This window comes from Ciona robusta, chromosome 7, assembly GCF_009617815.1.
Source record: "Ciona robusta chromosome 7, ASM961781v2".
NCBI classification, from domain to species: Eukaryota; Metazoa; Chordata; class Ascidiacea; order Phlebobranchia; family Cionidae; genus Ciona; species Ciona robusta.
In genome coordinates this window covers 6,221,788-6,243,612 of record NC_143241.1, presented here as the reverse complement: position 1 = coordinate 6,243,612, position 21,825 = coordinate 6,221,788, and the positions used below count along the sequence as shown (strand labels likewise).

Below are 21,825 nucleotides of genomic sequence, written 5' to 3'. Positions count from 1 at the left end.
TTTGAATTCAGACTTAGGCACGATACAATTATGACAGCCATCAAAATTAGAACGGTTATGTCAGTTTTACAACTGCTTTGTGCATGTCTAGACATTGCTTACGATCGTATGTGGAAAACACAGCGAGCTCTAACAACTGAAGTTATTTTATTTGATTTACGATGTTAGCATAGACTACCCCGGCAACAAAAATACAAGTTTTCTTTTTCCTTGTTGATTATATTTATCGAAAGAATGGTACACGCTATGTTACTAGACCGGTGGATTGAAAACTTTCAATACTTTCGTGTTCAGCAAAATGGTACAATAAACAATTGATACACGATAGTGATGTAACAATTGTTTCATTTGACAAATGCAATGAAATTCATGCGTGACGAATGCTTCATTTGTGGTTAGCAAACACGTGACAAAAGAAATTCGCGAATGAAAAGTTGAAAATAAGAAAAGCGAAGATGAAAAGTTGTTAAAAAGAAGCTTGCAATTTGTGAAATGGTTGCTCAAAATTTTAAACAAATTAGTTTTGCTACGATTGTCTTGACAAATCTTTTAGAAATTCTTGATTTTCGTGAGGCAATGCAGAAATGGTGAGATTATGACGTAACATTTGCTCATGCAAACGTCACAATGACTACTGTCAATAAAAGCGACGGTGACCCACATTCAAAGGGTGCGGGTCCATCCATTCGTATGCTGTATATTAAGGCAGGGTTGGTGTAAGGCTTACAGGTATGCTGCATAACCAAGTATGAGAAAGTGGCGTGAGACTTGCCGTAACAAGTGTGCGAAACACTGACCACACAGTATGTACATAATAAGTTACAGCGGAGACTTGTGGTGAAAATATTCCAAAAGCTGCTCACTCCTGCAATTGAGGTAGCACGGCAGGCCCGTGGTTAAAATCAAATCATATGGGTCGCTAAAATCGACGTTCCTTTAATATTGACCCGCCTACCCTCCGGCTTTGGACGGTTTTTAAAATATAACAATAATTATAATAATATGCTGCAATCGAATATCAAACGGTTAATAGAATTCGACTAAAAAAATAAAATAGTAACAATATGCATTTGCCCCGGTTTGAGTCGCAGATCCCTTGCATCACGTGACAAAGAATCATGTGACTCATGACGTCACGACGCATTCATGAGATTGGTGACGCGAGACGAGAAAGTTCAATTTGTCCAAAACCGTGTTAAAAGGAAATAATATTTAAATACTTTGTCCCACACATCATGATCAATGCATATTGTGTAGAAAGCTGTGATAACGGAGTTAATATGGGGCAGCACTTATGGCGTGTGTGAGTTCGCCGGTTTACGGCTGCTCAACTTTCTTGTTAGACGAGCAAGTCTCCGGAATAGAAGCGTTGATTTCCCGCAAATTCTGAACATCTGCTTCTAGTTTGACGATCTCTTCGTCATATGCGTCCAAAGTGCGTTGGTGTCGATTCACTTCAGCGTTGAAGGCAGATATCGTATTTGGAAGGTTCATGCTGTCCACTTGGTTCTTTAACTCTTCGTATTGTTGCTCCAATTGGGCGATTTCTGTATCGTTAACGTCCACCATAGCGTCTGCGGAAAATATTAATAATAACGTTATTTGTCTCTTCGATTAAGGTAGCAAAAAATTAGAAGGCAACAGCTGTTAAAACAAGCTTACAGTTAAAAACATACTTACATTTAACTAAAAAAAATCTATTGAAATAAAAAAAGTATAAAATTTACCCATATAAAATAATCATATTTTACACTGTTACGTTGCAAGTTGTACTTACTTAATCTATCCAGAAGATTTTCCAGTTGAGATAAAACAGAGTTTACTCTCTTCTTGCTTTCAGTTGCCTTTTTACCGGCACTACCAGCTGCACGAGTGGCCTATAGGGGAAAAATATTTAAATGCCGATTATTTATTTCGGGTGGCAGAAAAACGGCGGTCCTTATAACACGGGTGTTCTGTTTCATACACATTGTGGCCGCTTGTGGGTTACCGCGTATGTAAATGTGGGGGTTCATTTTTTGGGACAATTATTGAATGCCATCTTGTTTTATTGAGTGTCATATTTTTATTGAGTGAAGACGATCTGAATAGGACATCGTTGGTCAGAAAAAATCTTACCAGAAGAGCGAAAATAAAATATGTATGACAGCAAGACTCTTGCTGCAAGAGTGTATACTAAGGAGTAATTACCGCGTTCACGTTGGTCTGATCGGTTTGAGCTTGGTTTTCAGCGTTTGATAACTTGAGATCAGTTGATGCCAATCTGTCGGATAGATTTTCAACAGACGAACTGATCACTGCAGCCCTGTCGTGGCTGTTTTCAGCATCTGTTCGGATTTCTTGTGCGCTCTGGGGAAAAAAATAATAATTAACCTACAAATAAAATCAAAAACTTCTCGTACTTTAGGATAGGATGGGATACCGCTAGCGCCTAAATCTCAAGTTTCCTGATCGTGTTTTTAACAAATAACAGCACTCTTTTTAGAGTCGTAAGGATGCGGTTAACTACTTCTGTAAATATTCTTGGTTTACTACCAAATGGGACTAGAAAATAGAATGAAAAAAATCTTCTATCTTACCACACCCTACTATACAAAAAACACAACGAAAATCGACGTATATACAGGTTACCCATTTTCTACATATTTCTACTATACATTATTAAATAATACGTACGATTTGAATATTGCCAGCAATATCTAGAGCTTGTTGGGCCTTATCACTCGCTTGTACGGCGATTGAACGGGCGGTTCCCAGCGCAGCTTTTGCACCATTAGTTTTCTCATTTGCCAAATCAATTTTAGCTTGAATTGAATCTGTTTTGTTCAGTTCTATTCTTGCCTTTTCTCGGTTCATGTTAATTTCTTCGTCAAAGCCTAAAAAAATACAAAAGATACACTAAAAACGACACATAAAGAGATACAAGAAATAACATTAAAAAAAAAACAGTAAAAATTAGATAAAGAGATATATTAAGTAATATACTTTATTTACAACACTGAAGGTGTGAATACTAATCTAAATTGGATAGGAAATAGAGATCAAAGGACAGTCGTTATGACCAACATAAAAAATCTCTTTTTATTGGATACAAGTATAAATTACCACAAACAACAACAAAAAAAAGCCATGAACATTAGTACCCTAAATTAAAGGGAAGTTGGTTTAACTTAACAAAAAGCAAAATCAATACTAAACAAAAAAACAACAAGCCACCGTACTTTCCAACGATTTCTTTGTATTTAGCACAGAGTGGTAAGTAGCATTCCCACTTTCTACTGCTTCCAAAGCATCTTGGTATGAACTGTGTACTTGAGCCAACATCATGTCAGCACTCTGAAGAAACAAACTAATTACATACATGTTTCAAAACATATTCTTATACACCAGGGCTTCAAGTCATTACACATACGTTATACAATATATACATATATACCAGGAAAATTTATAGGTCTCCGAGAGTATAACAATTTTACACAAAGTACTTCATATAATAACTGCAAAGGGTTGTGGAAAATTTTAAAAATTAAAAGGGGCCACAAACCAAAACATTTGGAAGCCTTGCTCTAAACAAACTCTTATTTTATTCCTTCAGTTACAGCAAAACAATTTGCAGTTATATAGAAAAAGGAAAAGTCGATAAATCAACACACGCTTTAGTTAAAGTCAACAGAACTTATTTAATATAAATCTATACATACATCTTGCAAAGCATCTGTGACACTGAGCAGTTCTCGAGCCCTGTGTTTGTCAGAAACAAGGGTACCATAGTTGTTGTTGTATTCCATCTCAAGTTGGTTAATCTAAAAAATACAATAAAAATTAAACTTACTGTATTAAAATTTCAAAAAAGTATACGAAAAACAAAACAAAAACAAACAAAATTTTTTTAAATTTATACGAAATAGGAAATACACTTAACAAAAACTAAAACCATCTGCAATTCAATTCAAAAAATTGGTAATTATAAAGTCAGATTGTAAATAGGGTTTAGTGGCTTGGAATATTTAATAAACTTGTCCTTGAAAATAGTTCTAAACTAATACAAACCTGGGGAATTAAATCTTGTGCTTCAGTTCTTATAGTTTGTGATCTTGAGATCATATCATCAGTGTCTACAACTGGCACAACAAGTTTTTCAGCATCAGTAAAAAGATCAGTCGATTCATTCTTTGCAGCTTCAGCATTACTCTTCAATCTGTCTGATTGCGCAATCAAATCATTTCTTGTAACGCGGGCACCTGGTATCTTGTTCCTAAAAAAAGAAAAGAACAAATGAGAAATTATCCTTACATGGTAGAGCCATGAAGGCCGTTATAATATTGGTGTCTTATTTTATGCACCGTGTGCCCGTTTATGAGTTTTGTATTTTCATGGGTGATTTTTATTTTTTTCTGTATAACTGACATTTTGGACAACTCATATTTGACCACTGGGTTGAAGCAATAAACGCCAAATATCTTTCTAAAGACACATATGACCACAATGGGTGCACGTTCAAATACTAACCCAGTATTTTTTAGTTACAACATAACTGCCTAACAAACTACAACACCAGGAAAATAAATGGGTAAAAATTTAAACCAAAAAAGTTACTTACTCAGAATCAATCATATCATCCAATGTTGACATTAATGTTTCCAACAAATCGATCGCTTCTTGTACTGCATCTTGTGCACGACGTGAGGTGTCAAATGCTTCTTGTGCTGTGTCCACAACTGCTTGGCTATCTATTACATGTTGGTTGGCCAATGCCTCGGCTTCCTTTGCAATACGACTCATGTTGTCTTCTTTACTCAAACTGTCTTCAGCAATCATTCTTGATGCGATCAAGTCATCCATGGCCTGTTAGAAATAATCATTTAAAAATTTGAATGAATATAGATAATTTAAATAATCTTTTAGAGGCAAATCTTGTATAAATCATAGTGTATTTCCAAAGTTTAAATGTACGCAAATAAGTTAAACAATTTTTTAGTGGCTCATCTGGTATAAAACGTAGTGTATTTCCAAGGTTTCATCTTAACAAAGGTCCACATTTCCTGGTGAAGTTTTGCCGGATGGCAGAGTAAATGACGGAAATACGCCACTTTTTATACCAGTAAAACTGCTAAAAGATTATTTACATTATGCGTGGAATAAAAAGTCACGGAGTAACTAAAATATCCTTGCATGGCAGGGCAAAAAAGACATTATAACACAGATGTATTTCATATATCTGGCAAATTCTAAAACATCTTACTTGATCCAATTTATCCTGGGCAGATTGAAGTGCCACTGCAATTCCTAAAGTATCATTTTTACTTGCAGCATTTTTATCATCGGCTTGTTTAACAGTCGCAGCACAAGTTTCCACACTGTTTTCAATCACAGCAAGTTTCATGTACAGCTGCTCCAACTGAGAGTTCACTTGGTCGATCATGTCTTGGAGCGCAGCTTGGTGTTCTAATAAAACGCGAGATTCAGAAAGTTGGCCAAATATGCATAAATGTAACTTTTAAGTTCTCACATACAGAACTTGTTTTAATTTTTGGCCATTTCAGAAATTGTTTTGAAGTGTATGGCTAACAATTAAATTTTAATTTGGTTTTTGGTGGTTTAGTGGTATTGTAACCTACTTTTATTTTTACAGACTTCATTTTTGGTATAAAGCATTGTTCAGTACCAAATCTTGGTTCATTACTAGTTACCTGCATTTTGTTGAGCTTGATCGTGTAACTGGTGAACTGTTTGATTAAGGTGGGCAAGAGCCATTTCAAAATCTTCATTCCCTTGCGCATCTTTATTGGTGTGGTTTCCGATGTTAGAAGTCATGCTTTCCAATTTCCCCAACTCCCTTCTGTGTATTTGTACAGCATCTTGTACCAGGCCATAGCATGCAGAGCATTCAATACATCCATTGGCAATATCATAATAATTCTCTTGACATTGGTTGCATTTAACTCCAAGAACACCATCTTTACACAAACAACGGCCGTCATCAGCACATTGAAGGCTGACACTACCATCTGGGTTGCAGTTGCACTCTGTGGGAAAACAAATGATTATGAATAAACGAAACTTGTTTTATCTTAACATGGTGGGGCATCGAGAGTTGTTGTTATGTTCCATAAACTTCGTAGCCGCTTATGAGTTACCACATATGCAACTTTGTGGGTGAATATTTGATAATACTTTTTGATTTTTTTAGTATATGGCTGACAATTTAGACTATCTATAGGAGACCACAGAATTAGAGCAATTATTGTTAATTGTCTTGCACGGCCACAATAATAGTAGCGCCAAGTCTTGACCCCAAACCTCTGGTTCAGGCGGGCTAACCACTATGCCACATCTAAGTAATGAACATTGTAAATGAACAAGTACATACCAGAACATCCTTGTCTAGAGAGCCCATAATAGTTGGGCATGCATTGGTCACATCTTTGTCCTCCAACTCCAGGTAAGCACGCACACTGTCCAGTTTCTTGATGGCATTCGCCCGTGCTTGATCCAATAGAATGGCAGCCGCATGCATCGCAACCATTTCCACTTTGAAGATTCCAATACCCACTTCTGCACTGGTTGCAGGAGCGACCTGGGATATTATTATATTAAAGTAGGTTGGGGTAAGATGGGACATGTTACCACAAAATAGGTTGGGTAACATGGGACATGGTATCATATAATAAGTTGAAGTAAATGAAACATTTTTGTTCTCTTTTTTCATCCCATTTGGTGTTAATGAAAAAATATTTGCAGAATTATATATTGCCTCATGACTTGAAAATGCCTCATGACATAAAAAAGAATGTCAATTGTTTAAAACCAGATCGGGAAATATGGGCTTTAGGTGCTAACAGTGTCCAATGTTACCCTAAAGTACTATAACTTTGTTTGTTCCATTATTAATCAAGTTTTGAACACTTACCTTCTACATTAGGCAAGCAATTGCATTGCCCGGTTCTTGCATTACATTCAGACATGTGTCTGCTTCCCAAATGGTCACATTCGCAAACTGTAAAAATAAAGCAACATTTGTAAAATGCACATTTAAGAAAAAAACACCAAAAACAAAATGTGAAATTAGAGCTATATTTTTAAATTTGTAAAAAGGCTAAATATAAAAACAAAAAAATGTGAAATAAAGCTAACATTTTTAAAATGTCAAATACAAAAAAAACTTACTCATGCATCTTTCTTCAGGTACATTAGTGACTGGTTTTCCGAAATAGCCAGGCAGACATGCATCACAATAAAATCCAGTTGTGTTGTGAATACATTTAAGGCACTCTCCTGTCGTTCGATTACAATTCATGACGGCGTTTTCATCAATATTCCCGTTGCACATACAGCGTTGACAAGGACCTGATCCACGCGGATCCCCGAACCAGCCATCCATGCAGAGCTCACACTGTTTGCCTAAAACAACAAAAGTTAGTATATGTTGGAATTGGAATCTTGATGTTTATTAATTAGGTGTAGCGATAACGCTTGTTTTTCCAATTAAATTTAAATAAGTTTTTAACTGTAATCCTGTTTTAACAACTGTTGTTTTGTCGCTACAAAACTTTGTAGGTAACTGTCCTGTCTTTTAGTTTTAAATGTTTCTTAAAAATGCTTAAGGAATATTTTTAATGCTATTATAACCTTTTATTATAGGCCTACATAAACATGTGTGAAAGATAGATTTTGTGAACAATTTTAATTAATTCTCGCTAATATATAGCTTTAACCACCAATGCATAATTTGTGCTAATATATAGTTTTGACCACAATGTAATAATTTACGTAGTGTATAGTTTTAACTACCAATGAAATAAGTAACGCCTAATATCTTTTTGCAAAAAGATTAATATTTTTTATTTTAGTAAATTCCTAATACATTTATTTTGTAAAAAAGTTTATAAAACTAAAAATTGCACCAACATACCTGCATGTCCAGGTGGGCAACTCGTGCACACAACATCACCATCATCCAGCATTGCGCAAGCTGATCCTACGGGGCATGGGCATGGCTGGCATTCTTGTGGTGTTCCTCTGCGCGATTCATCACCACTGAAGTAGAAACCATCAGCACAGAGTTCGCAATGCGTTCCCATTGTGTTGTGCTCGCACTCACAAACACCTGTAATTGAATACTTCCGCTTTACCAATAGACTATGTCAATTGCATTCAATTACTAAAGAAATATATACTGAGAAAATTTTAACAAAAATGAAAAATTTTGCAGTTTATATTCTTGAAGCAAAAATGTGCAGGTATCCATACATTAATGATAAACAAATATACTGTTTACAAACACCTGTAAAAAACTTACAAACACTTGTAAACGAATAGTATACCCTCTATGAAAAAAAATGTTGAAAATGTTTGCAGTTTATATTTATTTACACATTATTTATACATTGACAATATATATATATATATATATATACATATATAGAAAAAAAACAAAATTTGCAATTTGTATTCATTTTCTTTACCTGTTGTTGGGTCGCAGGTTTGAGAATGGCCATGGCAGTTACACGGAACACATGCGTCATATTCTCCGCCATTGCTGGGGTCACGAGTGTAACCAATATCACAACTTTCTGTAAATTGTCCAACGTATCCAACTGCTTCACAACTCTCAACCCAATCCGCTGGTGGACCGTTTCCGTCTCTCTCCGCGCTCGTCAGACGCACATTATCCAAATAAGCATTCACTAAAAAATATACAACAAATAATTAAGTCACGCTTAATTACTTAAGGTATTTTCTAATCGCAGGTGGCTTTTAGGTGATTGTTTATTTTTAATTCGCAATTATTTATTCCCTCCTACAGTGTGACTTGCAGGTGATTGATTTTTCTATTGTTTTTTTTTTAAACGCATATGCCCACAATAGTAGCAGGATTAAACACAATATCATTAACAATATCAAAATTACATTTTCAAATTCAGTAACGTAGATCAGATTAATTAAAACAGTCGTTACCTACTTGAGTAAAAGTATCAAAAAATGGTCAAAACTACTTGAGTAAAAGTATCAAATAAAACTACACTTACATCCTCTGCCATATGTAGAACGAATGTTGATGCTTGTAAGTTGGTTGAGCATTTTCTGGAAATCCAACGCGGAAATTTGTGGATGAAAACCTGCAGCTTCATGAAGACGGAATTGATAAGTTTGTCTTGTTGAAGTTGGTAGTGGGTTACCCTGCAATTAAAAAAAAACTGTAAAACAACATTTTATCATTTGTATCTTTTTGCTCAAGTGACAAATTGGATTTATAAAGCAGTTGTCTTATGGTGCAACACACACTGTTAGTTTATAACCTCTCTAAGTTTACACTTGAGAATTGAATGAATGAATGTTACAGGTTTTATCCTCACGTAGCGGGCAACAACAGTTATTATAACATGGGTGTTCTGTTTTATACGCCTCGTAATAGTAATAGCAGCAACAACCTCTGAACCTGTAACCTCTGGTTAAAGGCAGGTGCATTAACCACTGTGCAACAAGTAAAAAATTGGTCAAAATTTTTATAATTTTTTTTTTAATTTATGTCAAAAATGTATCCAAATTTTTTTGTCAAATCAAAGCAAAATTTTTTTTTATAATACTTTTATATATGATGAAATGAACGAATGTATAAACAACCCTTTACCTGGTCTGTAATACTTGCAACCACACGGAATCCAGCACCTTCAAGAACCAAATCTTCTCGACTAGCAAGAGCAGCAGGTCTTGAATCATCACCACTCCCAATGTCCAAGTCGAATGGTTGTTCCTCAAGAACCAAATCAAACTCCAGCATTTGGTTGTAACTGAACCTCTGCTCCCCCAAGTACTTGGCTGTATTTAATAATTAATTTATCTATTATGTAATATTTTTGAAAAATAAAATCGAAAACCCATAATGATAAAAAATGTTTTTTTAAAACCTTGAATTTTTTTATAACCTTTGTGTATACCCTTTGTGGTACTTGGCTGTATTTAAAAAGTTTAATATTGGGTAATTTTTTTTCCAAAATGTTTTCGAAAAACGATAACGATTTAAAAAGGTTTTCCAAAGCGAAAAACGAATAAACGCTACTTGGTTAATCCTCGTGTGGTGGGGCAATAACAGTCGTTAAAACACAGGTGTTCTGTTTCATACATCTCGTGCACGCTTACTTATGTTTTCAAATATGATAAAGAATATGTATATATGAACTATTATAAAAGCCATAAACAAACTAGAATTAACAGCAAAACAATAGTCGTTTAAACATGCCAAGGATAAAAATATATCAAAATTGTTAAATTTAAAAATATATGACATAATATCTTTATTAAAGATAACTAAGCCAAGTACCATTTAAAAAAAATGTTTTATAATTGTTTAAATAAAAAAATAATTTAAATTAAAAAGTGCATTTTAATCTAATTGATGCAAAAAGATAAATTTTTTAAAAACTTTAGGGGTACCTGGTGCAACAAAATAGGACATATAATATGGATCAGGTTGTAGCATTGCTATGGCATTATTTCTCTTGGTAACAGGTGATGGATTTGCATAAAAATCTTTTCCTTCCCAGCCATCGGTACCTGTAATGTATTAACATAGTACTGTGGGGAAAGATGGGACACCTTTAGCACATAATATCTAAATATCCTGATAGTGTTTCAAACAATTAAAAGGGAAAAGCAATACTCGTTATAAAACGAAAGTTCTGTTTGAAACACCTCGCGCCCGCTTTAGAGTTACCATGTATGTTACTTTATACTTCGTGGGTATGTTTTGTCTGAATGGCTGACAATTTAGACGACCCATTAGTGACCACTGGGTTGGAGTAATTGCCGTCAAGTGTCTTGCCCAAGGACACACTCGCCCACAACAGTAGCAGTGGACGTGTCCTTGGGCAAGAAATACATACGTTTTAATTCGTTTCATTAATTTAAGCTAAGGTATACTCTAACGTATTATGCATACATCGGAAAACTAAGGCACTAGAAATGGAGACAGGTCTTACTAAAACGCTAAAAAGAATGTCTCAACTAAAGTCAAGTTTAACTACAATTTCGGTAAAACATTTTTGGCTAAGAAAATATCACGTTCAATTTTCCGTCGGACAAAATAAACTTTAAAAAAATATACTGACGAAAATATATTTAAAAAGGCCGTCGCATATTTAAATTACCATTCGCGAAAAATTGACTGACGTTTACGTGCGAAATGACGTAATAATAATGATTGTTCTCTTTACTGTTTTACTCATGCCGATTATTACATCACAGACAGACGTCTTTCGCTTGATAAAACGAGGCTTACTAATTCGTCTGCGTTACGAAATAAAACAAATTTAGTTAAAATACGTGGGCGCGTCTTGAATGACTTACCGATTGTGAAATCGCTGGCTATGTATTTGACGGTGTAATGGTTCGACACCTCACATACAGAAGAATGGCCGTAACAGAAGCAAGATGTACATCCGAACGGGTTGGATGCTTGTAAATTCATAGATCCAGGTTTACATCTGTAAATAAATCAAAAAATGGTTAAATAAATGAATGTAACTTGTTTATCTTCGCGTGGCAGGACAATGTCCGTCGTTACACGGATGTTCTGTTTCATACACCTTGTGCCCGAGTTAGAGTTGCCGCGTATGCTACTTTGCGGTTGATTGTTTAACTGTGAATTTGCGCAACGTATTGGTGGCCGCTATATTTTTTTTATGGTTTATAACTTTAAACACATTGTAAGCTGCAGAAGGGTGGGGTAAGGTTTATGTTTTCATTATCTTTTCTCGTCCTATTTAGTAGCAAACAAGTAATATTTACGCAATAATATAACCTTAGCCCCACGACTCTAAAAGTTAACAATCAAAAACACGATCAGAAAATATAGGATTTAAGTGCTAACGGTTCCACATCCATTTGGTAGCAAACAAAGAACATTTACGCAAAAATATAACCGTAGCAACACGACTATAAAATTCTGTTATCAACCATCAAAAACGCGATCAGAAAATACAGAATTAAACTTTTAATGGTAACCCATCTTACTCCACAGCACTATATATGTATTTAACTTACCTATCGCAATTGTTTCCCTCGACGTTTAATTTACAAACACACGATCCAGTTTCAGCATCGCAAACACTGCCTTCTGCGCTACCAGCAATAGAACAACGACACGCGCTGTAACAAGAGACGGGATTTAATATTTGACAAAAGTTTAACAACCATAATAAACCAAAGGCCGTCATATTTTTATCACTCTTTAAACAAAAATCTACTTTTAAAGTAAAAAAGTATTATTAAAATCTTTTAAAATAAACTAATACAGTAGGGTAGGGAAGATGGGACACATTTGAGCTCTATTTTCTCGTCTCATTTGGTAGTAAACAAAGAACATTCAAAGAATTATAAAACCGTATCCTCACGACTCCCATTGACCATTGTTAATTGTTTAAAACACGATCAGGATGTTTGGATATTATGTGCTAAAGGTATCCCATCTTACCCCACCCTACAATATGCAAGAAGGCAATAGACGTTCGCGGCCAACTTTGACGTCATTTCCGCCCAATAAATGGGCACGGATTTTAGTTTAATATCCACCACCATGAACCTACCTGCAACCAGCTTCACTTAAACCAAAAAATCCGTTCATGCATTGGCCACAAGAGGCGCCACCGACACCGGGCTTGCATGCGCACTGACCACTGACATCGCACTGTTGACTTGTGGAACCTAAAAAAGTAAAATACGACAGTTAGTAAATTTGAGTTAAAACTCCGAGTTATAGGGGCCTAAATGTATAAACAGTTGGTAATTTTAGTTAGGAATCCCAGCAGAATAAAAACACAGGTGGATTTTAATTCTACTTACAGGTGATGACCGATATTGCGCGAATTTATATTTAATGTTATGCATAAAAATTACAAACTATTTTACCGCGATTTTTAAAATGACACAAATTTTAAACAGTATTGTATTTTTCGGGCGTTTATTCAGTATTTAAATCCAAGAAAATGCTCTAGATAAGTCATTTCCATACGCCTCTTTTTTAAATCCCCTGTTACAGATTTGAAAGTCGTTGTTCTAGTAATTATATGAATGTAGCCTTTATTCTCGCGTTATTTAAACGGGTGTTCTGCTCCATACACCTCGTGTTGCTTTAAAAATTATATGAATGAATGTAACTTTTATCCTTGGCGGTATTTAAACTGAATTTCTGTTTCATACACCTCGTGCTGCTTACAAGTTACCGTGCATATTTCTTTTCGGGTGATCTTTTCCCTGACATAGATTTATAAATCTTTGTCCTACTTACCAATTTCGTTGCATTGACAAGGCACACATCGGTTGTTGAATGGATCTCTGTAATGATAAGGCAGGCAGATCTCACAGTGTGGTCCAGAAGTATTGTCCCGGCATTCCGTACAGTGACCACCGTGACCAGTTTGTCGGTAAAGTTCCGGATCGAAGTAGCAAGTCTCCGACAGCCCGTTACAGTCGCAAGCTGAAATGAAAACGTGTGTTTTAACGCATCCAAAGTATTCGTTATTTTAATTTTTTTTTTCTTAAAGATAAAAATATACGTTTTTTTAAAAAATATTTCGCAAAAATATATAAACGACAGCGAATATACGCGCAAGTAAGGTAAGTTGGGAAACGTTTTTTTTTCTTTTCTTGTCCATTTGGTTCTGCAGAATTATATAACCGTGGCCCGCGAGTCCATAAAACATTGCTAATCGTTAAAACCACGATCAGGAAATATGGGATATGGGTGCTACCGGTATCCTAATTTACCCCACAGTACTATTCGACAAAATATTCAAACTTACGTGCCCATTCTCTTCCATTCCACATAAGATAACTATGGCTTGGACGTGTAAACATTAAAATTATAACCAGAATTTTATTTACAGCCATTCGCATAGGAGTAAAAGCAACCTAAAAGCTAAAACTGCTAAACTTTAGAGCTGGGCTAACTTTACTTTTAAACCGGAATATGAAACAGGTATAACTGCAACTTGATGCTCTAATCTTGTAGTTTCGACCACAGCAAGTTCTAACGTAAACTACCGATGACTATAGTCCACTTATTCCAGTGAATGAATGAGATCTAGTCGTTAGTCAGGAAATGAAACTAAGATATTGACCCCTGGGACGCGTGTGATGTATTTTAGAACCGACTGTTGATGTCATAGGCATCGTTGTTTATACAGTAGTGATGCTTGCAAGGCCTGGCCACGCGTTGCCAACGATTGCTGTCATTGATATAGTAAGGTGGGGGAAGACAGGACACAATTTCAATCTATTTTCTCTTCCAATTTGGTACTATACAAACATTTAACATTTTTTTATAAAACCGTATCCCTACGGCTCACGTAGACCGTTCATTATTGTTTAAAACACGATCAAGATATTTGGATATTATGTGTCGAAGGTGTCCTATTCCCCCCACCCTGCTATATGATCACAGGTTTAATTTATAACTTATGCATTTTTAGGTGTGGTGTGTAAGATGAAAGCCAAGGTGCCTGGTTAGCGAGGAAACCGCTAACTTATTACGGGCGAAGATAGTTCAGTAATTTCGCCTCGAATATATTACCCCCGGGCGGATAGAGCTTTCAGACATAGTTGGAAATGACATCACAGCATACAGACATTTAACCAGTGGACCGTTCACAAAATATAAACGGTTCAACTACGACCTCTAAGAACACTTTACTGAGACCTGTACGAGAGCTCAAAGCACTATCATGCGGTTGAAAACAAAACTTAGCTCTGGTAAGATAAATGAAGCATGACCGCCACAACTTAGAAATTTGATCAACACGTTCATTTTTCATATGTGGTCGATTAAAAAAAATGTTCAAAATATTTACTGATTTGTTATAAGACGTTATAATATAGTAGGGTGGGAGAAGATGGGACACCTTTAGCATATAATATCCAAATATCCTGATCGTGTTTTGAACAATTAATACCAGTCTATGAAAGTCGTAAGGATACGGTTTATAACTCTTTAAACGTTTTTTGTTTACTACCAATTGGGACGAGAAACAGGAATAGGAGGGTGTCCGATCTTTCCCCCACCCTACAAAATTATATAACCGCAAAAGTTTGAGCAATTTGACCAACAAGCTCAAAAATGTTCAAAATATTTACTAATGCCGTTATAAGTGATTATAATATTACCTCTGCATTCTGCGGCGTCTCCGCGCGTTGCTCTTGCCCATGGTCTATCATTAAACATATCTGCACACCGTTCACAGTCTCGCCCAGCTGTATTATGTTGACATCGACACGTCAGTACGTCTTCTGCGTTCAAGTAGCATTCTGAAGCGTGTCCGTTGCACGCACACCTGCGGAGTAAGATTTATGGTTTGGTTTCATAATTCTCCGCTCGTGTATTCGCACCGATTTATCTTTATTACAACAGACCTAAAACCGCACTATGAGATAAGAAATGTATTAGGTATAAAGATTGACATATTGGTATAAAGAGAAACGTATTGGGTATGAAGAGAAACGTATACACACCTTCCTCCGATAGATAAGTCCGATACAGCATAGTAATATGACTTTAAAACCTTCGGGTCTCTAAATACTTCATCTCCAAAAGTGTTAATTCGGTTCAAGGTGATTCGAATAGCGACCGCTTTCACCCAGTCCTGTAGAAATCGTTGGTGTGAATACAGCCGCATAGAAAAGCAGGAAGTTGGGCTTTTATACGGCAAGGAATTTAAATAGCAGTATCGACTGAAAGCTCCATTCAGTCTTCGGTATTCGATAATATCTCGCTGAATTTCGCTGCAGGCAACGCAAACTTGTATCGGATGTAAAGTTGTTTGTAGACATAACACAAAACCATGAATGGAACGGAAGTTTGGAGGCTCGCATACTTAATGCTGCAACCTGCGCAATTACAGTAATCCAATACAGGCGTATTACGCAACAATGTAAGAACAAATACAGCACGGCCGACATTTCAATCAAGAGTTATGGTTTCCTTCTTGAGCAAACCAATAACTAAGGGAAAGGAATCGCGCTCAGTGTTTATCTTGCTGCAGTTATGGTGCTACCACCGTGGTTTACTATTTTAAGAGCTTCAAATAACTTTATGACCGCCGCTCACTACGCGAGCAAACCACTTCAACTAACCAGTGGCGATTGTTAGCTGCAAATAGGTTTGATTGTAACTTAACTTCCGGCTATTTTGCGCAAGTGGGTCGTTACTATAAAACCAACACACGCCTCGTGCTTTGTCCAACGACGGCTGTATGCTATAGGTCATTATAACTAGATTCGTACAAAATACGATTTCTTACAACCGTAAAAGCAATCACACAAAAGTATTGTGACGTCACTATCACCGAAACGCGATTAGCTGGCGCCTTGCCAGGTCACGTGGCAAGCGAATGTTAGTTCTCTTAACCTTTACACGCCGACAGCTGCATGCCGAGATAATGAATTGGTTGCACACATCAAGCAAGCTCACCTGTAGTACAAGACTCCTGTCGAAGTTGTACGCACTTGGACGGCTCTCTAGTGTACTGAAGGCTACGTTACCGCCAGTCAGTGGAGATATGTCGCTGAAGTCATCAGTACACAGCGCTTTCTGTTCGTTATCCCCCGTCACGATGCCCTTTAACCAAAAGCATGACACGTTTAGATCAAAGAGGCGATAATTTAAAATAAATACAGCAGCCAGCATACCACATATGAAAGAATGTTTGTTGTTGTACCATACCTTGTTATCAAGTCCGTATGTTGTAAAACACGAGCCGGAGTAATATTGCAGTGGTTGCCAGTCGCAGTTGTCGCATTTCTTCTTGTAAATTGCGAAACTCTCGGGCCTTGAGGTATGGAATTTCAAGCGAACGTAAGTTATATCGAAGGCCTTGGCTGTAAGAAAAGTTATACCCGTGTTACTATGTAACCTTACTGTGAGACTTGTACAAGTTCTGGGTGTTTATTTGATTTGTAAATTCTTTACGTTAAACATAACGTAAGGTGTACGCAAGCGTAAGTGACCACCTGAGTAAGGTGAGAGAAATAACTAAGCGATTTCGTGTACGTTCGGTGAATGCCGAGTACAAAGCACTAGCTAGAGTGGGCGCGACGGAGAAACGTTTTGTTTCTTTAAATGAACGGCTAGACATTCGGTTGTCGGGCGAGCAGAGTACAGGAAACGGTTCGTCTGAAGCCACCGCGGCAAGCAGTTTCCCGGCAGGATGTGAACGACGACACCGGTGGCACAAGTCCAGACATATCTACATGATGCCAATCCACAAAAGTTGTCATGTAAGCTTATTGATGGTATAATTACAAGCGTGGGTCGTCCCACATAAAACAAACATCGATTAGCGGGAAAATCAAAAGCTTTTTTAAGTGGCAAGAAAGAGGGCTTAACTAGAGGACAAAAGCATGGATGAAAATGACTTAAAACCAACGGAGCGTTGCACAATATTGAACGTTCATGATAATTCAATCCGCGAACCATATACGCACAATACGAGAGCTTTAGAATACACGCGCCCAATCAAATCGAATTAAGATCAAACACAACAGAACACCAAGTATACCTAAACCTTTGTGCTTAAGAAAATTTGTAGTCTAGACCATTTCCTTTATCGAACTAAGTACTCGATTTCCAAGATAGAGATTAACGTAGTTATTATGGCAGTTAATATTCAGGTGCAGCCCAAACACGGGAAATCCAGCGCTTGGACACGGACACGAATCAAGGAAATAGGGTGGACTATCTCTTCCTTAATAACCAGTCAAGTAATACAAACAAAAAAGCAGTCACGGGCAAAAACAGAGAGGTAAAACCGAAAGAGATAAGAAACTAAACCAATTTAGGTCTAACCGTTTCTCAAGGTTATACGTTATGTTTGAAATATGTGCGGGAAAGCGAAGCTAAATTCTCCAGACTCGAATGTATTGGTGTTATTTTGAAGTTGAAATATTTGAACCCCGCAGAGGGATTTTGAAATATGGAAATTTAGGAATATTCATTTCCAATGGGAGCATTCGAACGGCAACCGCAACAGCGAGTCGTTGAATTGGTTTCAACGAAATGCAGTAGTTAATAACTGGATTGTAGACCCCTATTTAATCCATCTAACAGCAATTTGTTTGACATAACGTATAATTATCCGGCTTTAGTGGCTTGCAGGTCGGTGACAACGACGCGGCGAACATGAAAGACCCGCGTTAAGTGGCTAGCAGTAAAACAATGGTGCCGTCAGTTTAACAAAAGACAGTGATTATCACGGCGCAACAGCACTGCAATTGAGAAAACTCTGCATGTAGAATAATAGAGAATAATTTGCGCTTTACCTCTCGCTCGTTAACACATAATGTACTGCGATTTGCAAGCGATTTTGGCAAGAAGTTTGCGTATAACTCTGTATCGGCATGGGAATAACTTTGTACGACCGAGAAGTGCGGTTAACATCGCGTGGGAAGTAGCCAACGACATAATGTGTTAAACAACTCCCAGCTGTTCGTACCGGACGCCATGGTCGCTGTTCTTTTAAACGACGAATAGCCAGCGATATATGAAAACAGCAGTATTATCCATGTAATGATAGGGTAACAGTAATCATTACGTTTATAGGAAAGAATTACTCTTAATAACTGTATGGGCGAAAACTAAACAAACTTTAATTATAGCTAAGTATTATATCTTAGCGCCGAAAATTGTAAGTTCGCGTAAGTGAACATGGATTTAAACCATTTTAGGCGCAGTTACACGCACGTTTGAAGAGTGTGTCAAACATGTTTTAAAAATGCGAATTTTATTTCTTTGTTGTTCGCATTATTTTAGAAGGGCCTATCAAACGAATCCTTTGGAGGCGAAATAAGGGTCAATTGTCCGTTGAAAGTGTTCGGTGTGTTACTTCGGTTTCCTAACACTTTCACAGACGGGTTTTCCTGTATATACGGCGACTTACTGGCCATCGAACATAATAGTATATAGACTAAGATGGATGCCCGTAACACATAATATCCCATATTTCCTGGCATAACAATAACAAAGCTCTTTTATGGAGTTGTGAAGCTACGATTATATATTTCTGAAAATATGCTTTGTTTACTACCAAATAGGCCAATCAACAAGATAAAAACAAAACATGCACCGTCTTACCTAAACATATTACAATAACCAACAATGATCATTTTTGTTGATAACGTCTTTGCAACATTGCTGCATGACAAAACAAATGGACTATTGTGACGTCGAAACGAACAACGTATACGTAGGCGGAAAACCAAAACCAGATTTACCCAATAAGAGCAAGACTTTAAAGGCAATACTTGCGCTGGAGGAAGTTATACATTTTGCCAACAAGCTTTCGCAACACGCCGCTTTTTGGTCGATTTCTTACACTGGGTATCACGCCTGCGCTTGTAATTCGGCGTGATTACGCGATAGACAATAGACTGTTGTGTTACGTCATCATGCTGAAATTGCGAGCCGTCTGAATAGAATTCAATTCGTTTAAGTAGGTCGACCGATTTACACTTCGGTAGGGGCGCGAAGTAGACCATGGAAGTCTGTTGGAAGTCTACAGCTATTAACAAAGCCGGGTGTTTTGCGAGGGGTCAAATCACCGCGGGATAAAACAACAAACCTACTTTCGTTCACTCTGTCTTCGACACACAATTACGCCTGACGTAATAACATAGCAGACGGAACACAAACACATGCTTGGTCGAGGCCAGCAATTCACAGTCGGAAATATAACGTACAATAACATTTTAAACCAATAATCAAATCCGGGAAGTCTCCGCGAATTCCTAAGAAACACTCGGTCACGATTTGGCCATTTAGAAACCCGTGCTTATCGCTAACTGATACGCAGATATTTACCGTAGGGTAATACGCACATATTACTCAATTCATTCATTCATTCAATCAATACTTACTCAAGTTTAGAGTTAGATTGACCATGGTAGGGTACTGTACGTCGTGAAGCATTGTGTTTGATTGCCACCATGTACTGACGTCTTCGTTGTTAAAGTCCGTCAAATACTGAGCGTCGTGTCTTCTTGCGGGATCGCTGCTGTCACAAATATGACAGGATTTGGTAACCCCTGTTACGCCTGTTTGGAGGCAATATTCCTCTGCTGGTGTACCACACGTATTGTCCGCTACAACAGTTCGGCCAAAAGCTGCATTCACAAATGGTGGAAGGCACCTTCGTGGCCGGCCCGATTCGAAACGACATTCATCCATTCTTCCGTTTACAATTGCTGTAAACGCCACAGCTACAAGCATTCGAAACAGATGCCTAAACGTCATCCTGTAACTATCTACTGTGCCTGTGTATAAAGCTAATACGTCATCTGAGACGAACAATTGATAACTAAATAGTAAAGATTAATTCTCTCAATGAAATACCGAACGCTAGCAAATCACATGTAAACACTACAGCTGTGTTGAACGAATGTGGACGTACCGAACTGGGAGTGCCGAGAGAGGCCCGCTTCGCTCGATCCAACACTCTTTTTTCCTTTCAGCCTCGCTCTTAAAGGCGACCCACTTTTTTCGCAAAACTCTTTCCGGCCTTTCTCTTTCTTTATCCCATACAGTGTTGAATGTTTGTATTTTGCGGGGACCGACAGCACCTTCGCCTTCCACTTCTCTAGCTAGCTACTCCGACGCATTTCGGGGCAAAATTCTTGCTCCATCGTCGACAAAGACGAGTTTAAGGAAACCAGCAACCAGTCCGAAAGCACGCCAGATATTTGCAGTCACTTAGCAATGATGTCACGGTTTGCGTTCAGTTTTTAGCGCGGTACGACGAAAATGGATCGCTTAGGTTAAAAATATAACAAAGCCCAACCACTGTCTTTTAAGCGGCAATGGCAAAACTAATTCATAAATATCCAGACTAAGTCCCGCCACACGATATATAGCATTCGATCAAAGCCGCCTAACTTCGTAAGTGCACGTAATGAGAAAAGTCACGTAAAATTAATCAAGTTTAAATAGCAATAGCGTCTTTGTGCCATTATAACTTCGCACCGATGTGAGAATGCGGACGTTCTTGTCTAAATTGAAAATATGTGCGAATGGTTCACAAGGAAAAGTTTGTTAGTTGTAGCCGAAGTGTGAATTGGGTGTTTACTCAATCTGGGCCAGATACGAAAATTAAAACGGTTGCCGGATCATGAAAAATTTCTTTGTTTACTTTAATTAAAAAAGGTACAAAGCGTTGGAAAACCATATCCCTATTCTCATGGTCTAACGTTATTTTCAAGCTCAAAATATTTTATAAACATGACCATTGTCTTGACTATGGTTAGAAAAGTAACAAGAATTTTGCAACGTAAACAAAAATACTCCAACCGTTGCGACATTTTTAAAATTCTTAAAATATTTTAAAATTCTATAAAACTAGAAATAAAATAGCATTCTTTATTTTATATAATATTTTCTTACAAAATGTTTTCGTTTTGTATTGTCAAATAACAGTATTAAAACGAATTTATTTTCGTGAACTTATATACAGTTTTTCAATGGACCGGCACCAGGCGCGTACAATTTCTCCAATTGGAAAGTTAATATAAAGTGACATGAATAAAATGTTCATGCGATAGGAGTCCTACGCCCACTGTCAACCTGTCACGAATTTGTAAAAAAGCAGATATAGCAGGGTGGGGAAAGATGGGACATCTTTTTTTGTTATATTTTCTTGTCCTATTTGGTAGTTAAACAAATAACATTCAAGAATTGTAAAACCGTATCGTCACGACTTCCATAGACCGTTGTTATTTGTTTAAAACATGATCAGAATATTTGGATATTATGTGGTAACGGTGTCCCGTCTTCCCCCGCTCTACTAT

At 37.1% G+C, this 21,825-nt stretch overlaps 1 protein-coding gene across 1 annotated transcript; it reads right to left on the bottom strand.

Annotated features, from left to right (window-relative positions):
* Window positions 1-198: 198 nt before the first annotated feature.
* On the bottom strand, window positions 199-20,347 carry LOC149734195 (laminin subunit gamma-1-like). The gene is made up of 27 exons (XM_089881761.1): window positions 19,903-20,347; window positions 16,715-16,869; window positions 16,463-16,609; window positions 15,505-15,635; window positions 15,160-15,326; window positions 13,286-13,474; window positions 12,585-12,702; window positions 12,043-12,147; window positions 11,347-11,483; window positions 10,435-10,554; window positions 9,632-9,819; window positions 9,030-9,180; window positions 8,466-8,687; window positions 7,913-8,107; window positions 7,168-7,401; window positions 6,911-6,997; window positions 6,371-6,577; window positions 5,691-6,026; window positions 5,243-5,445; window positions 4,601-4,845; window positions 4,051-4,255; window positions 3,702-3,803; window positions 3,222-3,336; window positions 2,677-2,876; window positions 2,191-2,349; window positions 1,778-1,877; window positions 199-1,574 (listed from the first exon to the last, which is right to left on the bottom strand). Exons 1-27 carry the CDS (start codon window positions 20,276-20,278, stop codon window positions 1,318-1,320), a joined length of 4,851 nt encoding a protein of 1,616 aa, XP_089737887.1. The 5' UTR covers window positions 20,279-20,347; the 3' UTR covers window positions 199-1,317.
* Window positions 20,348-21,825: the final 1,478 nt, after the last annotated feature.